The sequence below is a fragment of the Elaeis guineensis genome, chromosome 13 (assembly GCF_000442705.2).
Source record: "Elaeis guineensis isolate ETL-2024a chromosome 13, EG11, whole genome shotgun sequence".
Classification (NCBI taxonomy): domain Eukaryota; kingdom Viridiplantae; phylum Streptophyta; class Magnoliopsida; order Arecales; family Arecaceae; genus Elaeis; species Elaeis guineensis.
In genome coordinates, this window is record NC_026005.2 from 4,141,454 (window position 1) to 4,162,652 (window position 21,199).

At 36.3% G+C, this 21,199-nt stretch overlaps 1 protein-coding gene across 1 annotated transcript; it reads right to left on the reverse strand.

Annotated features, from left to right (window-relative positions):
- Nucleotides 1-445: 445 nt before the first annotated feature.
- Nucleotides 446-3,354, reverse strand: LOC105060573 (transport inhibitor response 1-like protein). The gene is made up of 3 exons (XM_010944345.4): nt 2,724-3,354; nt 2,044-2,572; nt 446-1,953 (listed from the first exon to the last, which is right to left on the reverse strand). Exons 1-3 carry the CDS (start codon nt 3,266-3,268, stop codon nt 1,195-1,197), a joined length of 1,833 nt encoding a protein of 610 aa, XP_010942647.1. The 5' UTR covers nt 3,269-3,354; the 3' UTR covers nt 446-1,194.
- Between the last annotated feature and the right edge of the window lie 17,845 nt (nt 3,355-21,199).

Here is a 21,199-nt window from a genome sequence, read left to right on the forward strand (position 1 = left end):
AGGAAATATCACAAGGAGCCAAACTTTATCATGTAGGCTGTAGAATCTATGGCATATCATCAGGGATTTGGTGAATGCGATTAACATAAGTGGAGCCAAGTCCATTTAAGCTTGATGGACCACCGATGATAGAGGCAGCTGACCTGCCCACCAATCTGAGCAGAAGAACCAATGGCTTGCGGTCCAAAAGGTGCACTAATCTGATGATAGTGATGTCAATCAATGAACTGTTCCTTTCTATTGTGGACCATAACCTAACTTATGTAGACCATATGAATGGAAGAGTCGTGGCTTGTTAAAATCTTCAAGCTGTGGCATGCCAAGGTCTCCATGACCAAATCATTAGTAGGGCCTAAGCATATATCTGTTTGTACGGGACTACTGTAGAGAAATGATTTTAAGACTTTATGACCAGTGCATTTAATGTAGCAATGCAACAGTGATATATGAAGAAAAAGGTGAGAATGACTCAAATTTCTACAGAAATTTTGTGTTTATATGACCGGACAATAACAGAACCAGATAAAATGGACTAAGAAACGTTCAGAGCTAACTCTTCCACATATGACTTAAAATCCTACAATCAACAAATAAAATTTTCAAGATCAAATTTCACCTCAGGATTTGAACACCTGCCCCGAAGCAAAGTGATCCAACAATGCACGTGTACTACTTATCCATATTGCTTGATAGAAGGAGATGCCACCATGAAGTTATTGTTTGAGACTTCCAAGTATCACCTACCATCAAAAACCCAACTGGACTTGCTCAAAATTACTGTTCAGCCTTGCTCCATGAACTCTAATTCAGGTAGATATATATAAATAATGACCTACTGATATAACATAACTTTGAGTTTGTTTTCGGCTTCCACTTCATCAAACTTGCTGGATTTTCAACCGGAACAAAGAGATGCACTGAAATAATGATACAGTTACTCATGATCTCATACTGCAACTGCCATTCCACAGCCCAACAATGATGCAGAAGTGATAATGGAACCATAAAATGCTGGAGTTTTCTTCTTGGCATGGAGCAGATGAACTCTCTGAGGGGATGTGAAAAACACCCAACAGACTCACCCTCACTGCATCAATTCAAATCCACTACCCAACCAAAAATAAGCTCCTTGGCTGATCCACAAATAAATGGCAAATATTGTCTTCCCCTCCAATCAATATGGAGAGAGTACTTCTATAAGATCTCCACAAAAGGTGGTGCATCGTTCCTTGGCCCTGCTAGAGATCGATACATGTATAACTTCTCAACAGCCTCATGGTCATCATCTTCATCTCTTTCCCTAATGACTTCTACCACCAAGTGAGGTAACCTTTGAGCCACCTCCATGCATCCCCTTACAGACAGCTTGCAAGAAGACATCCAGAGGAACCTCATGTTGTAATAATGGTGAAGCCCCGCAGGAAGAGCGGAATCCCCAAATGGGCTATCCCTGATCTCAAGCTTCTGCAATTTGGTGCACCCTTCCAAAACATACATCAGCGCCAAGTCAGTGTTCCCAGCAAAAGCAACAGAAAGCGTCCTCACCAGCTTGCCATACTTCCCAATGTAAGCAAATGCCTTGTCAGTGAGCAATCCAGACACAGCAAGCCTCCTGAGCTTCTTGCAGTTCATTACTATAGCCCCAAACCCCTCATCCATGGGCTCTCCAGTTACGTGATCGGGGCGGCGCCGACCCATGATACAGAGGCGGAACACCACCAGGTCCTGGCAATTCTTGGACATGGTCACGACGGCCACGTTGGTCATCTGCTGGCAGAAATAAAGAATGGAACGGAGCTTCCGACAGCCTTCAGAGATTGCAATGAGGCCGACATCTGAGACAGACCCCTCAGAATCCTCCGTCGCATCCAAAGGAAACACCCTCAGCTCCCGGAGGTCCTTGCATGTCGCTGCCACTGCCTGAAGCCCTTCGTCTCGCACTGTATCAAGCACCTGAAGCACAACCCATAGAGACCAAAAATTTCAAATGGAAATCCCAACACACAGCAATTTAAGACGATATAAGCTGGAAGTGATCGATACCCAGAAAATCTGAAGACTGTGGCAGTGGCGGATCACTGGGATGAGCTCCTCGGCGCTGATCTCCGCAAAGCTGAAGTTGAGGGAGGTGAGGCTGGCGCAGACAGGGTAGATAGCCGGGAGGTACTGAGGCGCCATATCGCGAAAGCCTGAGAGGCAAACGAGTGACTTAGAGGCAGCAAAGGTAGACACCAGATCGACCACATTGTTCCCTCCTTGTGGGATTGCGGCGGCGGCGGCGGCGGCGGCCGATCCGAACGACCCGGTGCCGAGGTGAGTCAGCTGGGGCGCCCGTGCCATGAGGCGGTGGAGCTGCTCCACGGAGACGTGGTGGTTCACCCGCAGCCGCCGCAGGGCGGGCGAGCGGGTGACGAGCGCCTCCAAGGCCTCGAAATTGACTGCACCGCCAACACAATCAAACCCAAGCGACTCCAAGCAGGTGGTCGTTTCCGGAAACCTCGAAATCCAGTCCACCATCTCATCCTCATCATCCTCCAAATAGTCTTCTATCAGATCTAGCACTCGAAGATGCCTAAAAACAAACCCATCTATCAAATACCCATCCCAAAACGAGAAAACCAAATCTAAATCTACAAAAGTTGGCATCTTTGTTGGCTTTCTAATTGATGGTATTCGGTAATGGATAATTGGGAACAGGTAGGAGATTGGAGAAAAGCTCTTACCTGCACTTCTCGGCGATGACGGCGAGGCCGGCGGTGCTGAAACCTTCGCAGCAAATAAGGGAGAGCTCCCTGAAATTAGGGAAGGAGTGAGCAAGGAGGGAGAGGTCGCCGTCGGCGACGGACATCCTCTTAAGGCAGAGCTTCTCGAGCCACGGGTAGGCGGCGGCCATGGCGGAGACCCAGGGGTGGAAGTGGGCGCCCCAGTTGATGGGGACCAGGCCGAAGTCCGCGAAGCGGGGCTTCCCCTTGAGGACCACCGCCCGGATGCGGCGGAAGCGCTCGGTGGCCCGCCGGGGGGAGACGGCGTAGCAGTTGCCGATGAAGAGCTCGCGCCGGGTCTGGGCCTCGGCCCGGTACCAGGACCGGCACACCAGGGACGCGGCGTTCCGGTCCCGGCGCGAGCTCAGGAACTGGAGAACGTTCTCGAGAACGATCTCCAGTACCTGGTCGGAGAAGGGCGGCGGGGCGCCTCCGCCGCCCCGGCTCTTGGCGGAGCCACCTCCTCCGTCCTCGTCCTCGGACATGTCGGACCGCTCCTCCCTCATCAGCGAGGAGAAGAGAGGATTTATGGGAGGAGGGGGAGAGAGAGAGGGATGGTAGTATTAATTAATTAGAATTTTTAAAAGGGTACAGGAGAGGGTCATGTGAAAACAAATTAATTAAATTAAATAATATATAATAGTGAGAGAAGAGGGGAAGGAGGGAGGGGTCATGGGCTCATCAGGAAGGAGATGAGAGGGTGGGGTGCTGAGCTGTATATTTATTTGGTCTCCACACTGTGTTCCACTGTCCAAGCGTTGGGATTCTCCGTGCCCCTCCAACTGCACTGTTCAAAAAATTTAATAAAAAAATGTTACCGAAAAAATTAATAAAAAAACCTCTATCATTTAGCCCCTCTTTGGTTTGAATTGAATATTAACAATTTGCTATATATATATATATATTTGAGTTTATCTCTCTTCTCTTTTCTTATTTTAATACACCTGCCTCCTACCATCCCTTGTTACCTAGTGCATGTAAAAGAGAAATGAGAAAAGATACTCAAAAAAAAAAAAAAAAAAAAAAAAAGAGGATCTAGTAATCAGATTTTTTTATGGATCCAATTAATTTTTCTACTCTATGGGCACAACCTATCTGATGATCCCTTATCAACTCTGATTGGCTTTGAATTCCGTGAGCAATGACTCATCCATAAACTTGAGTTTTGGCTCATATGGAGAAGGTATGAAAATAGAGCAGAATATCGGATTAGAACTAAAGCTGATCATGGATCAAATTTGAGCATAGAAAATAATTATTTTAAAAAAATCTAACTAAAAATAAATATAATTTAAGCTCATGGCGCTGTCCATGATTAGCCCTTGGTTAGAACTACCAATCATTCTCAAAAAAAATTTAGAAAATAAAAAATAAAATAAAATAAAAAGGATGGGGTGATTGGATGGGAGTTGAAGACCATCAGGGTGCGCGGATAAGATAAAAGAAAACTAAAAAAATGAAAAGAGTGTGGTAAGTGGATGGGAGTCGAAGGTCCATGAAGGTGCGGGTCTAAATATGCTAACCTATGCGGTGACTTTGGAGAAAGGTGGTAGTAGAAAGATCTTGGTCTTTCTTTTTCTCTTGTTTTGGTCTTTTTTTTTTTTTTACCTTGCCATGCTCGCTGAGCAATCCATACATGACCAGGATTCGGAAGTAGGAGGGGTTCTTTAATTGGTGGGTGCATGGTGGAGGTAAGGCATTCTCTCTCTACGTGCTTGCTTTTGAATGCTGGAGTTTGGAGGATTGGATGTTGACCACGTGAGATGGAGTTGCGTTGCATGACTCATAACTGCTGCAATTGGGGCATCAGGGTTTAATGAACACATGGGTGATGGCTAATCATAGACCCTCTCTCCTTGCATGTGTATATATGGCCAAAAGGGCAGGTATTATAATTTTTTTTATAATAATATATGAGCAAGAATTTTCCATTCATTAGGACAGAATGTCAATTTACAAAAAAAAAAAAAAAGGATAAATTGGTTTTCAGATGATTTCTATTTCACTTTTAAATACAATAAAATCTTTATTAGAGATTAAGAATTTAGGATAGGTTTTGATTTCTTTTGTCCTTTTTTTTTAGATACATCAAATTTAAATCTTTGGATGTCAACCGCATGAGTAGATTGAAATGCCGCCATGTTCCCACTGAAGGTTGTTTATCCCTCTTATCTAGCATGATTCCTCCCTAGAGATTGATTGAATCAAATTAGCTTAATGTTGGATTTTTAAACTAGATAGCCTATGGTGGGATATGTTAGGTTTTCACCCTACACTCTAGTTAACTTGGATTGTATTAGGGATGCTGACGGATGGATTCGGTGGATTGTATTGGGATGTCTATGGAACAATTTCGGTGTGGAGAGCAAAAAAAATCAAAATCAAAACTAAAATCCTCTGCCACTCTTCGAAATTGAAACGAAATCAAATGATTTCTTAAATAAAAATTATAATCATTATCAAAAAAATCACAAAAGTGAAAATTATTTAACTTTTTTTATTTCTTTGAAAATTTTCATATATTTTAAATGGAATAGCGGACTAGGATTATCTGACGGTTTACACTAAATATAGGGTATTAAAAAAATTAAACGTCATATATGTTCAATTTTGGATTAGATTTATCGTTTGATGTCAAGCTCGATGTCGGATTTAATTTAAATAAGAGAATCATCAAAACATAACAAAATTAAAATCGAATGATTTTTAGTTTTTAAACTCATCATTCAAATCATCGCATTTAATTTCGATTAAAACCATACATTCGATGCAGAGATGGATGAAATATTCAACATTCATCCTGTTAACATCCCTAAAGCATTCCACCTCTCGTGTATAGAGTGATATTGATCAAGTCTTAAACTAATTGCTTATATATGGAGATTTTGACCATGCCATTGATAATGCATGCAATCCCTTTCTCCAAAAAAAAAGAAAAAAAAAAGGCATCACGGTAAACTTAAAGAAGATATCAAATATCATGCAATTATGGTCATGCAAACACATCATATATTGTTGCATGACATTATATTGATTTGTACATGTGGTTTTAAGCAGTCTAATTTTACATTAAGCATGCAAGTATTGTTATTGGCGGAGTATAATCTCCACCTACAATGGCAATATCGATAGGAAAATATTATTGGAAATACAATCTTCTCGGTTAGTAGCCAATCCAATTGTTGGGTGCCTGGCAAGTCTTTGCTTACATGGCTTGAGAAAAATAATCTTTATTAATTAGCATAATAAAGATTAAATGTGAGTTGTAAGACTCAGATATATTATTTAAAATGTAATAAATAATTAGTATTGTTGAATGCATGTGATGCATGTGAGGGCCCAACTTGGACAATTTGTCCACTTCTGTTTGTCATATTTCTTTTGTTCCTTTCATAAATGAGGGGAAGGTCTAACCTAGGGTGATTGCATTTAGTAAGGATAAAAATTTCAAAAAAGAAAAAAAACCCTAAATAAGTTGAACATCTAGTCATTTAGAAGTCAAGTAAGGGTTTTGCTTTATATAATAATCATAGGGATGTGAAAGAACTATAAATTATGACATGGGTCCCAAAGGCATTAAGCACAGGGTTAGAATGTTAAAATTATAAGTGAGAATAGAGAGGAGGAAACAGATGGAACAGGTAAATTTCTTTCATGCGGGCACAATAGCTGTTTCAGAAATTTTCACAGTTATATGCTATTTTCTTACTTTTAAAAGAACCTTTTACTAAAAAAATGTTTTTTTTCTTAGTACCAGTGATACAAAAAGAGAGAGTTCAATTTTTGAAATTAAAGGGATTTTTTTTTTTCTTTTCAAAGGAAATAAAGAGTTTTTGTCTTTCCTCTTTTGACCTTTTAAGTAATTGCAACAGAAATACTTTAATTCCAAATTAGCCAAGTGAGGAACAGGAACCTATTGAAATTAGACCATCCAGGTTCAATTACCTGGTTGCACCACTTGGAAGTAGGACCTCCCCTAAGAAAGAGTTCACCTTATGAAAATACTGAGTTGTTCGCCTCTTTCTTTACTTTTCATTATCATTGCAGAAAAGTACTTAAATACCATATAAGCTCTGATCAACGCCACAAGCCAAAAGATTTTAAGGTTTCAGTAAAGCATAAAAGCATAAGCATTTGGAAAAATTATAGTGATACCTCCTTTTTTAACTTTGGATTTTTTTTATTTGGAGACAACTCCTTAACTTTAAAAAATTTAAAACTGATCTTTCAAATTTTCTAACCGTTCCAAAGTAATCCGGCCATTCATCCCGATTTACATAATAGTTTCATATAGCCATCACAGGATAGCATAAAATTATATTATAATCAAAATTTTTTCATATATGCTGTTCATTCAATGAAATCTTGGCATAGATATCAAACAATCTTTGGTATATGATCTATAGTTAAAAAACACTTCGTAAGCGTCTTGAAGCATTTCGAACATCTTTATATATCCCTATGCACAGATTTCAAAGCATTCTTAGTTTGTAGACCCCAGTCAAGAATTGCCCACCACATAGACCCTGAAGCACCTCAAATATCTTTACTCATCCACGTACACAAATGTTAAAGTATCCTTAATATATAATCTATTGTCAAGGATCACCCGTTGTGCAAATATCAAAAAACTCTGAACCCACTCATTCATCTGTTTGTGGTAATCCCAAAATATCCTTGATATATGGCCTATAGTTAAGGATTACCCATCATGTATGCTTCAAAGTATTTTGAACCCCTATATTCATCTAACTTTCTTAGTATGTAGTTTATAGATAAGGATTGCTCATCTTGTAAATCTCAAAGCACTCCAAATCATTTCATTTATCTACCTACACAGATCTCAAAGCACCTTTAGTTAAACATCACCCACGATGTAAATCTCTAAGCACTCTAAATCTATTCATTCATCTATTCGCATAAATCTCAAAACAACCTTAGTATATAGTCTCATAATCAAGGATCACCCACCGCATGCATTTCAAAGTACTCTAAATCCATTTATTCATCCATTTGCATAGATCTTAAAGCATTATTAACATACAGCCTATATTTAAAGTTTATCCATCATGCAAATCTCAAAATACTCTAAATTCTTTTATTCGTCTGTTATATAGATCTTAAAATATTTTTAGCACATGATTCATAGTCAAGGATCATCTACTACACTTATTTTAAATTACTCTGAACTATTTTATTCATCCATACTTGAAAAAGAGTGAGGGTATTTTGGTCATTTGAAATGATGCATGCTGTTGCTATCTATTGGATGAGGAGCCGAAGGATCAATGCAAAACGATTTGGAAATTTGAAGGGTCAGTGAAATTTATTAAAATTTGGGAGGGTATCTTTAGAAAACGTGCAAAGTTGAGGTGTCACTATAATTTAGTCTTTTGATTAGCTTTTAAAACCACGGAACTCAAGTAGGTTAAAGCATGGGAAAAGCATGATCAGGCCATGAAATGGTTTATGATTTGATGGCTCACTAAGAAAAGACATTTTTTTTTTTTTTTTGAAGCTAGGACTAGACTTGAACTATCAGATGCGGACAAATAGCACTTCTTCTTCTCCGTACCTACTACCTTATAAAATAACTTATCTCCAAAATTTGGTGCTTGGCCTTACCTTAACAATTTAAGGGTTGCTTTAAAGTCCATTTATGCATTCCATTTATGCTATCTTACATCATGGTGTATTATTCTTAGAGTCTCTGTTCGACGCACTACAACGAAAAAAAGTTCCATAAAAGCTGTCAAAACTGTAGCTAAAGATTTTTTTTAAAACAGAATAGTAGATAAAATCCATTCTAACAGCTAATATGTTGTAACCAGAAAAAATTAATAAAAAATAATTAATTAAATTTTAATTTAAAAATAATTATTTATATAAATTTTAAATAAAAAAATTTATTTAAAAATAACTTAAAAGTAACTATCCAAATGAAATGAAATAATTTAATTATTCTTACGGTTATAAAGCAACATTAATTATTATAAAATAATATTATATTATTATAAAATAATATTACATTATTATAAAGTTATACTACGCTATTATAAAGCAACACTGGATTGTTGTAAAGTAATACTATAATGAAAGAATACTACACTATGATGATGTAATACTACCTTATTATAAAAGAATACTACACTAATATAATACAATAAAATAATACTATATTATTATAAAAAAATACTATACTAATATAATATAATACTATCTTATTGTAAAAGAATATTATACTAATATAATACAATAAAGCAACATTGTATTATTATAAAGGAATACCATACTAATATAATGTAATACTACTCTATTGTAAAGGAATACTGTACTATGATAATATAATATTACAGTATTTTAAAGGATATAAGAATAATTTCAGCCAAAATGAATAGTTACTTTTAACTTATATTTGGAATGGATAGGTATTTTTACATAAAACTCATTTGGGAAGCTGCTTTTAAGTTAAAAATAGATCTGAGGATTTATCTCTAGTTCTCTATTATAATATCATATGGCATCTCTAAATGTTACTATCTCGATTTAGCTCTAAAAATTATTATCTCGATTTAAGCAATTAATGTGTAACTCAATTATATATAGCTAATTTATTTCTAGGTTTATAACTTGTTGGAGCCATTATAACTCGCATTGTAGTTATATATGGAATTGTATAATAAATAACGATTTCTTCGGAGCAATGGCCCAATGCTAAGGGTGCAAAATGAATATGATTCATCAATACTAATCGAAGTCATTTTAAAATATCGATCCATTTCATAGATTGATATGATCTATGAAGTCACCTTAGACTAATATAACATGCTTTTCCCCTGCCAATCATTAACCTTCTGGTCCTTAAATTTTTTAAAAAATAATATGCTATTAGTAATAAATTGTGTTGAAATTATCATCAACTTGATTTGTTACTAATGACTCTTATCTAGTTGCTAATTAATATTATGCAATATGTTGTTTATAATATATGCATATTATTGTATTAGTTTCTTGTGTATGTATCGAAGACACAATTGACGGCTTAATCTATACATGTTTTATATGTTTTATGTTTACTCTTAGATTTTTCTTCACCCAATCTCAAATCCCAGAAATGGAAGTGAATGACTTTAAGCTTCAAATTTTTGACCTTATCTAAGTATAGATTGGGCTTTCTGTGGCAGGTCTTGAACTTGCTAGCCGCAGAAACCCACACAAGGAGGTGGTAGCAAAGGTACGTATGGCCTACAACTGTGGCCCATCATATCAGTCTAATTCCAGTAGCTCTACTTGAACTAAGTCCAAAGGAACGTGATGACACAACCATGCTTCAAAGCCATGCATATTCCTATCACATTCTTTCTGAGCTAAAATGCAAAGCCATCAGACAATGGGAAATAGAGGTTCAAGTTTTGAATGATTCTAACATGGAATCATCACCAGGAGAGGGGCCCCGGCAGCTCTCCTGGGGCTTTTATCTTTTCGTGGGAGGAAGCCAGAGGACAAACATAAGGGAGGGCCAATGCACGCCCACAGCATCTATGCCATGAGACGTGGAAGGGAGATGAGATGACCTTTGATTGGATGGTGCTCACACCCCTTATCAACCCAACCACCCAGAGAACAGTTGGTACTTTGTTTGTTTGTATTGGTCTTTATTGGTTTCTGATTCTGGGAAGAAGGTCCCCATTACCTTTGTCTGTACGTGTACACACTCGACGTAAGGGTGGCAATGTCCTCCTACTCCATTAGATCTTCAATTTGATCCAATCTTAATAAAGCAGATTTTATTCGACCCACAGTAGATCTAGTACGGATCCATGTAATGGTAGAATGTACTATGAACTTGATCCAGATATATAAAACTTTTCAGAAATCACCTCTCCATGCTTTACCTAGTTGCTGCACTTGTGAAAAATATTGAATATGTGAAAGGTTACGTAGCATGGTGCTAAATTATTCATTTTTTAGTTGATCACTTTTTTAATTTTAAATGATATTTATCTTTTTAAAAAATAATATTTTTTTGTTATATTTTTATTATTTTTGAAAATCTGATTTGTTATGTTCTATGTGTTCAATTTTTTTTTTTTTTGTTTTATATTATGCAAAGTACTAATGCTTATTTTTTATATTTTTTTATTTATTTGATTTATATATAAAAAAATTATAGCTTTACCTAATTCGATCTATTCAACTCACTCCGACTGACTTTACGTGCCCCACCTCATCCTGAGATGAGTATTGCAGGCATGGGTACTGGCCTACCCAGCCCTCATGCGACCCCCATTATCATCCCTACTCATCAAGGGATAAATGAAACTTCATTTAACTTGTTATGTAAACAATATAATTGAGCTTGAGGAGATGTATTCAAGCGTTACCCATATGTCATGTGAACTCTCTCTCTCTCTCTCTCTCTCTCTCTCTCTCTCTCTCTCTCTCTATATATATATATATATATATATATATATATATATATGTCATTGTTTTTGCGCATGTTTGTGGGGTTGGAGGGTGATAGATGGCAATGGGCTGAGCTGAGATTTCCTCTTGATGATAACATGTTAGCTAAGCTTGATTGAGCTTTTTATGAAGCCAAGTCAAGCTCCTATACATTTTTACAAGCATAAGATGCTCAGATTCAAATCTTATGTAAACTAAGCTTTAAAATATGATCAAATCAACTCAATATCTAATCTTTTATTTTGGAACAAGCATGGAGGAAGTGGGAAGGAAACTTCTCCTAACTTAATCAATAACTCATACCAAGTTCAGAAGAGATTATTGGTCTCCTATTGAGCCAAGCACAAGCTTTTCTTGAACAATATAGTTACTTTATAGCCTTACAAACTAGGCTCGATTAGTTTGAAAAAATGATGCTAAAGAAGGTATCAAGGTAGCTCTATCTTTCCCCCGCATTTAAAGAATTTAGTCAGAGAGATTACTATCATTACTTGATTTTATATTGTTCAAACCATTTTCCACTAGTACCTTCATGATCTGAGATGATGGGCATGAGCTCTCTCCATCTTTAAGTTACTCATATTTTTAGAGAGAAGAATTAGGAGGCCGACTATCTATCTAATCTTGCTATCTCCATATCTATTCCTAAATTATGGCTCTCCAACATTCCCCATGACCTTATTGACCTTGCTAACATTGACATAATTAGGTATAATGCAGACACTCTTTTGGTTGTAGCAAGGGCAAATAACTACTCTATTATTTGCATAGCTACTTTACATTAGACCATCCAATCTCGATCCTATACTATCTAATCTGAACCCTAAACACCCAATCTTAGCATTAGACCATCAAATTTTAACACTAATAACCTGACCCTAGTATTGGACCATCTAATCCTAATCTTAAGCCATCCAATCTTAATTCTTAACTTTTATTTTGATTTGATTAACCTAATCCTGAGGGCCACCAGCACACCTAAATATTCTAGATGTCTATATATGAACCCAAATTGAACCTTTGATTTTACATTGATTTAGGTTGAGGATGAATTTCATGAGCTAACCATGGACCAATTGATATCTTTATCCTATAAATTTCTCTCCTCTTATAATTACAGCCTAAGATGAAATCTTCATATATACATGAGATGCATATTGATAAAATCACTCCACACTTCTTCGCTATCCATCTCTCTTTTGGGGACTACTTGCCAAATGTCATCCCTCTAGCTTGCCACTTCAAGACTCCTCATAAATAATTTGATCTCTCTTTTATCCTCCTTTTTCCATGTTTCCCCTCCAACATTCTTGCATATGCTACTCTCCCGATACCAAATCCTATCCCCATTACAAGAAAAATCCAAAATAAACTTCATCACGACCTTATCCACTTTTAATGCTAATCATATGATACGCATTGATCTAGTGTTTGGTGTTTGGCCCTTATACCCCCACCAAGTGATCCAATTGACCCTTAAACCCCACAAATCTAGCCAAATTAACACCTTACCATGGTTAGCCTCCACCCGTAGATCTTTTTCTCCTCCTCTAACAATATCTCAACCCTTCATTTTCTTACCTCACCAATCCAAAAGGAGGAAGAAACGCAATCCTCTTCTGCTACCAAGACTATTTCCCCACCCTTAGCGCCTATTTGGATATTCTTGTAAGACTAGACTGAAAGTTCTACAAGATTCATCGATTGGACTGTCAATTTAGGCATGCCTTTATCAACTAAATACCTTATAACCCAAATCCTATAGGAAGAAAGAAGACCTCTATGGGTCTTTTTTTATGTAGTCCAAAGGTTGGGATTTTGGTAGACTTAAAAGATATAAGGTAAATGGGCCAATAAGCCCAATTTCTTCAAGATTTTCAACCCAATCCTACAGGAATATAATAAACATATAGGTGGCAATTGTATCAACTCGGATGATATACGGGTCGGATTAGATGCGGGTAGAGTCAAAAAATTTCAAATCTGAACATGATCTATTTATTAAATAGATCAGGATTTAAAATATGAATATATTTGTTCAGTAAACATGTAACCTGACTCAACCTATTTAACCTATTTAATAAACACATCATATCTGGTTAGATCAACAGCAATCCTATTTGGCCCTAGTATGCCACCTACTATATCAGGTTAAGCTCCTAATACAACAGCAAAACAAGATTTAGAGGATATTTTAAAAAAAAAAAGAAAACCAAAACTTCTCCATTGCTTATGCTAACCATAATCTTAGATAGTTCTATTGCTATTACAGTTGCTAATCTAACCCCTAAAGATGGCTAATAAGCATGGAGCACTCGGGTCAAGATTAGATCATTTCAAATCTCAAAAAATTATGAGAGAAATATCTATCGTAGAAGATCTAACAAACTAATTAGAATAGATATGAAGTAATTGGGATTAGCTTGAAAGAGGTGTAGATAAGATTGGAGATCTGGAACACAGATCAGAACTACTAAAGATCAGATTTGGTGGTGAATTAACTGGAAGGGTTTCGTATGGGGTTGAGGGGCATTTGGAGGGATTGAATTTTTTTCTAATAATCACAAGAATAGGAAAGGAGGAGAAGACCATTAGAGAATTGGCCCCAAAACTCTCCATATTTTCTTAAGGTGCTCACCGATCTATACTCTCTTTTCTCTCCTACCTCATCGAGTCATGCATCAATCCTTCCAAAGAATCTAGGAGACACCAACCATGGTAGAAAGAAGAGAGGATAGTAGATCGTAAGCAACAGAAAATGTAAAGAAAAAAGACAAATTAGTAGGAGAAGAAATCATTGCAAGTGTGGAAAAAAAATTAGAGTGAGGAAATCTCTCTCTATTTGTCTGATCTCCTCTTTATCGTATCCAAGCTTGGCTATAGACATTCTCTACCACTCGAGTTATTGTCTTTCTATCACATCCATACTCTGCTTCGTCACCAGAATACTAGAAACTCTCTAGAGGAATGAAATCCTAAAGTGCCTTTTCAGGGTGCTTGGTACTTGGTATTTTCTAAAGCAGACTCAAGACTTGAGACTGAGGCGGATGTGAAACTTGAGATGGAGGTTGGGAGAGAAAAGCGATCCAGTGTAAATGAGTTACTCAAATCGATTTGATTATTAAATAAGTTAAATGAATCAAACAAGTCAAAAGACTAGAAACTAAATCCATTCCAGTTATTAAATAGTCGAAACAAATTGATCTTTTTATGATCTGAACTTATTTAGTCTCAACCCAAACCTACTTTTTATAGATCGAATATAGGTCGTGTTGGTAGGTCGGATCGCTTTTTACCACCCCTAACTAAACATGCCTTTAAATTAGAATTGATTGGCTAATCTCAGCCCACCCCTTTATCTTTTGATCCTATCCACCTAAAGAAACAAAAGCCAAACATTAATGCAGGCCAAGAAAACTCAACCTTATAGTTAGTCGATCCTAGACCCTCTTACAACAAGTTTCATGATTGAAGGTTTCAAAGGGTGTATAAACATAGACAATCATCATCAAAACTGAAGAAACTGTCATAAATGAATAGGAAACTATGCTAGAAGAAACTCTAGGGTGACGCCAAGTATCAAAATAAAAAATTGGACTCAACAGCTATCCTATTGAGACCTAATAGACGATGAACAAATCATCTTAAGAAGGAATCTAACAGTAATCTCTAACATATGAAAGCTCTAGCCCTTACTCCAGAACAGACTCAAAGTCCAGGGCAATTGATAGTGGAAAGTTACCATCAGTTGATTTGATGATGCTATAATTGACACTGAAAGGATTTCGATGGTAAATAGATTACCGTCAAAATACAAATTCTTTAAGAATGCATAGAGTGGAAAAATTACTTAGTTTAGCTATTTTAGGACTTATTTTTCTTATTCTTTTCAGACTTTAAGAGTACTCATATATCCCAAGTTTGTAAGGGACTAGGCCTACAAATACCCCCTCTTGTACTCCGTTTGATGATTGAAAATTTAGTAAAACTTCTATTTTGTTGAGCGAATATATATATTTCCATCTTGTGTTGTAAATTTTGCACAACCCTATTGAATTCTGGAAATATTAACATGATTAGCTGATGGTGTCCCTAGTCATAGAGTATTCGGAAGGCATTAGTGGCCCCAGCAATGATGGGGCACTCTTTATAGTGAGGCTAAAACCTACTAGATATTTATTTTTTTCTGAATATATATATCCTTATTCTTTAGTTTTCAAATTGATAATTGATTTTAAATTTCTAAGTTTAGTTATATTTTAATTCCATGGCTTGCTTTAGTCTTCCACCGAGTAACTTCGAAGCTTATTATGCCTTAGCATGCATTAGTTTTTTTGCTATCAAGTAAAATCTTTCCTTATTTTTTTTCTTGCTAACAATTTTTATTTAGAGACCTTACTTGCTATGATGTAAGCATGCTTAGTTGGGATTTGTATTTACTTAGATTTTTAAGTTCTAGTTTGCTTTGAATTCTTATTTGATAAAAAAATAAATAAATTTAAATTAGTACTTACTTCCAAACTCCTAGTTGCTTTTGAATTCAAATTGCGTCTAAAACTTTAAATTCTATTTTCAAATAGAATAATATGTGTTGTTTGGAGTTGAACTCCATTTGATCTTTGGTTGTTATGCTTTTGCTTGACTTAGTTGAGCATGATTCAATCCCCTATCCGGTCTAAAATGATTTTGAGGGTATGTTTAGATCTTGCACCAAGCGATTTGACCCTAGCCTTCCATCCACTCGCATGCATCCTCTTTATGCTCGCTCTCTAGTTGCAACCTTTCTTTTGTAACCATATATAACTAAGGTAAAGTGATACACACACACCCCTAAATTCTACATTCTTGTTGCCATTGGGTTTCTCTTGCAACCAAGCATACATTTGAAGTAATTGTCAATAGGAAAACTACCATCTGAAGTATATTGATGCCATACCACCCAACATCAAAGCCTAACTAATGGTAGCAAGTGTATTATTGGATTCCAATTTATAGCAACATTTACCTAACGCTCAGAGTTCTTCATAATGCTCTTTTGTTGCCACCTGCTATTATTGAAATCATTTGATATTCCCTGTTTCCATCATTGAAAGCTAGTAGCAGCCACCAAGTACTAATAGCCCAAAAAAGCTTCCCCAGCCATCCTTAACATGTGCATGCACCTCCAAAGTGGTTGATATCTTCCAAAACCTTAGCCTCAATGGTAAATCTCACCCATCATGGATCCAATAAGCAACAATGCCAACACTAGAGTTGACAAGCTTGAGATCTAGTTAATCCAAGGTCTTAGAAGCTTATGATAACTATAATAAACTATCACCCAGCAATATATACAACCAATTGTGCAGCTTGCAGCAGCGGCACTTGTTCGCCATAATCCTATCCAAACTCAGCAACTTGATGAAGATGAATATGATAGATAACATTGGAAAATTGTCTACCTGACTACCAATGACCTTGCTTGGAAGATGGACCCATCAACTTTCTAGGATTGGCTTGCATCGGTTGAAGATTAATCTTTTTTTCTTTTTGGCATCATCTCTCTGACTAAAAACAAGCACAATTTGTAAAGGTGAAGCTTGAAGGCCCAGCTGGCCTACGGTGGTCAACAATTGAAGACATTCATACTCCTTTTAGAGAGACCGATTGCAATATGGATGACATAAGGGTGAAATTTGAGGAATGCGATATACCTTCATATTACACACGAAGTCTCTACTCTCGGATACTTGGGCTTAAAAATCAACTAAATTCGTTCGGGAGTATTGGGAAGAATTTGATGAGCACACACTTCGAGTTCATCTTAGAGACGATCTAGTGATGCTACAACCTTGGTTCAGAAATCCAAGACCAAATTATTGTAGCCCAAATAGAACACTGGATGATTTCTGCACTAAACTATCTTGGTCCGACACAAGTGCCTTGTGTCCTTCGAATTGAACATAGAGCAGGAAGACGGAGCGTATGATGTCATCCCCATAAAGGTTAGTCATTTTCTTCTCGGGTATTCATGGCTTTATGAACAAGAAATCATGAACATATCACCAGCAAGACAGCATCTCTACCTTCACTCTAAATAAAAAAGGGATTATGGTCATGCCTAGGCCTGATGCAGAGTTACAGTGAAAGTTGGTATAAAGCCTGCCAATCGAAGATAGCTCAAACAAGAAAAACAAAGTAAATTAGTGAGGTACGTAGAATCTCCAATAGAGATTTCTGAAGTAGCTCAACCATTAAAAATCATTAACAAGGAATCTTCTATTAGATACGAGGGTGATGACTCGATCATGGAGGCACTAAAGGACCTCTCAAAGCCAAAGATGGATATTGAACCCCAAATTCTCTTTGAGGAGGAGAAGAACAAGATGTTGATCTCGGGAGCTCTTTTACCAAGTTTATTGCACCACAAGGAAGGCCCTAGCACATATCAAGAACCACCACGGTGAGAAGAAGAGGGGCTTGTTATGCACATCGGCTTGCTAATATGCCAGTTGAAATCTTAAAGGCCGTGGGACAACTCTTGAAGTCATTCAAAGACCAAATTGCTCACAACAAGATACTAAGCACTAAGATATTGAGGATGCCAAGACTGTCAAAGTGCTACCTGATCTTGTAATACAAGATGAAGACTTGATTAACCATAGAAGCATGGTGAAACTACTCAAGGAAGAAGAAAAAAGTTCACCCTGAGCTCAACTTGCTTGAGAGAATTATATTACAAATCATTTAGAACCAACAAGATTTCTATTCATCGAGAGCTGAACTCTCCAGGCATACTTAATCCTATAGTTGTTCGACCAAGGTCTCCCTCACAACAAATTCTATAACTGGAGGCCTTAAAGAGAATGAAACTATGGTGCCAAAATAGAATATAGATTCATGGATGCATAGGAAAATGTATTAAAGCAAGCTAGGCTAAAAAACAAGGCCCCTACTAAGGTAAATAATGTACCATCGAACCCAATTGTGGTACACTAATTACCGTTGAAAGGTATCTGAAGGTAACCTCTTACCGTCCATAGGCTCTAGCTCTTACTTTAAGATAGTCTTAGAGACTGGGATAATTGATGGTAGATCTAGTCATAGTTGATCTGATGACACTTTAAGTACAATGAAATTATTTGGTTGTCTTAAAACTTGTTTTCTTATTCTTTTTGGACTCTAAGCGTATCTAAATTACAATAATTTTTATGTTGCTCCACAAAAAAAGAAAAAATCATTGATAAAAAGCAAATGTCATCACCTAAAATATTTACTAACAAAAAAAATTTTATTGTCAGATTCATAGCCAATGCCCCGTTGCTAAAAGTCATGAGCAACGAAAACAGTGATTTATCCTAAAATGTTTAACTTTTTGTGATGAAATTGATATTGTTACTAAAATATCTATAATTTATGATAAAATATTTCATCACTAAAAGGGATCAAATAATATTGTCTAAGCACCTATTTTGTCACAAAACAATCAGTTTTAATAACCATGTGACCATTTATTGTAACAAAAATGATTTTTCACAACTAAAGAACTTTCACCGTAAATTATTTTAGCAACGAAACCAATGCCCCATTGCTAAAAGTTTATTCAACATTTTGTAATGAAATGGATGTTATTGCTAAAATATCTATAATTCATGAGAAAATATTTCATTACTAAAGAGAGAAAACAAGATTGCCTAAACATCTACTTTATCGCAAAAAATATACTCTTTAGGGTTACATTATCTATTTTTTTATATGAAAATACATTTTTTCACTATGAAAGCACTTTTACTATAAATTGTTTAAGGATAAAAAAAATTTTCATCATAAAAAGATGGCTATTGATGACGATACTATTTTGTTATTTAAAATGAGAACAAAATATTTTCATTACAAACAAATACTAGCAGAATATATATTTGTTGCTTATAGATTACTATTCATAACAAAAATTTTATAGCAAATTAAAAAAATTAGTGATGAAAAGTATTTGTCACTAATATATTTTCATTAGTAATAAATTATTTTTGTTGCTTTTTTTTTCATAAATCAATAAAATATGTTTTGTTGCTAAATAATTGATCTTTTTACTATGATATTAACATTGGTCACCATATATTGAAGCACTTTTACAGGCAAAATTTATTTAGTGGATAGAATTAATTTATTTATAGAAAATAATTTTCTCTTCTTCGAATTGCTTCCGTAACATATGAGATAAAGATATGAATATATTTAACAAATATCAAATACCAACAACACATTTAAATGTAAAATTGTAGAATCTATTAAATAGCAAATAAATTCCAAATCATTTTAAAAATTAACAATCATCCATACATTTTATTTATGTTCACTAGCACTATATTCTCAAAATAAAACAAAAGCCCATAAAATAAAATATTCTAATAATAGCCATTCAATAATCCAACAAAATGTTCAGTAGTCCCTCGGCATAAGAATCTACAATCCACATTAATCTGTACTGTTGGGGGGAAATTTCCCATCTAGACGAAGACACAGATTAATGGAAAGATAGGTGATGTAATATGCAAGACCATTGTCACGCCACAGTCAGAGATAGAAGTATTCTATCCTGAAGGAATATATGTTTCTCCTATACCATAAAAAAACCATTTGAAGTCATTCTGTGCACAACCTAGGACCTCCCGATCTTAGCTAGTTTTGGCTCCTGACGATTCTTGACTCCTAGTGATCTCTCTAGGCAGAACACTCAAGATAGGTTGATCCTGACTTCAACCTTATCTTGACTTCGGCATCAAGCCTGTTTCAGTCTCCATGGCAGCTGATATTCGACATCTGCCTAACGTCTACAGACGGCGGGACATCTGAACTGACCGATCTCTTACTTCAATCTAGGTATACTTTAGTCCTCATCAGTTTTCATCTCACTGAACATAATTAGCTCAACCGTCTCTTTCCTTCAGCATCCACTCTATCAACCATGGCAAAGTCTCAATAGAAGAAGTCATCCAATCCAACCTGTGTCTTATTCCAAAATTCAAAAATATCCGTGACATTTAGTTGGCTCCGAAATAGATAAGACATATGTAACCATTTGATCTCAAAATTTTTGATCGAAAATCTCACTACATCGTACCTGAATCAGCCACATAATTGTCTGAAAAGCTTTTCAATCTTTACCTAGAAAAAACCTCCAGAAGACCCCCAAGGTACGTGCGAATAATTTCTCTACACTCCTTCTCACATGTTTCTCCTGATTTCTGATTTGAACGTCGGAGGTCCCCATCGGAGCCAACTCCAGCTAGAACTTACCTTGCAGATCTTTCTTCTGGAAGGACACACCACATCTCAGCTTTTTCGATTGAGTCTCAGATTTTAGCAGCAACATGTACAAAAATGAAGATTACGTTTAGTTAGTTAACAGTATATAAGTTATATAATAAATCTATTTTTAAATAAACAAGTAGATGAAGAATATAAAATATTTTAAAAATATTCATTAAAAGTATATCTTATAATAAATTAAACATGACTGTTATATGAATTAAAATATATTAATTTTTTCTTCTCCACCTCCGTCGCTAATGTCCCTCTTTCTCCCTCCTCCTCCCCCCTCCTCTCCTTCTTCTTCACCCCCTTCTCTTCCATATTTTCCTCCAAACCTGTCAGTGAGCCTTCTCCCTCAATGGTGGTTCTCTCTATCTCCATTTATTCCTCGTTGATGATCCCTCCTCCCCAACCCTCCTTTTCCTTACCCACTTCTACTCTTCTAAGCCCGACCATAAGCCCTCTCCCTTCACCTCTATCGATTCCTTGTTGGTAACCCCTCTTCTTTTTCTCTTCACCTACTTCTCCTCCTCTTCTAAGCCTGCTTATAAGTCCTCCCTCTTGATGGTGGCTCCTTTCACCTCCATCCTTTCATCACTGAAACACCTCCTCTCCTTTCTCCTTGTCTACTTCTCCTCATCTTCCTCCAAGCCCATCCACGGTCCTCCCCTTCCATCTAT

Bases quoted from the DNA above. Each gene is read 5' to 3' on its own strand.
- LOC105060573 (XM_010944345.4), bottom strand. From the start codon at position 3,268: ATGAGGGAGGAGCGGTCCGACATGTCCGAGGACGAGGACGGAGGAGGT. The intron at 2,573-2,723 runs GTAAGAGCTTTT...GTTTGTTTTTAG, and splicing joins GTCATCGCCGAGAAGTGCAG to GCATCTTCGAGTGCTAGATC. The intron at 1,954-2,043 runs GTATCGATCACT...GTTGTGCTTCAG, and splicing joins ACAGTCTTCAGATTTTCTGG to GTGCTTGATACAGTGCGAGA.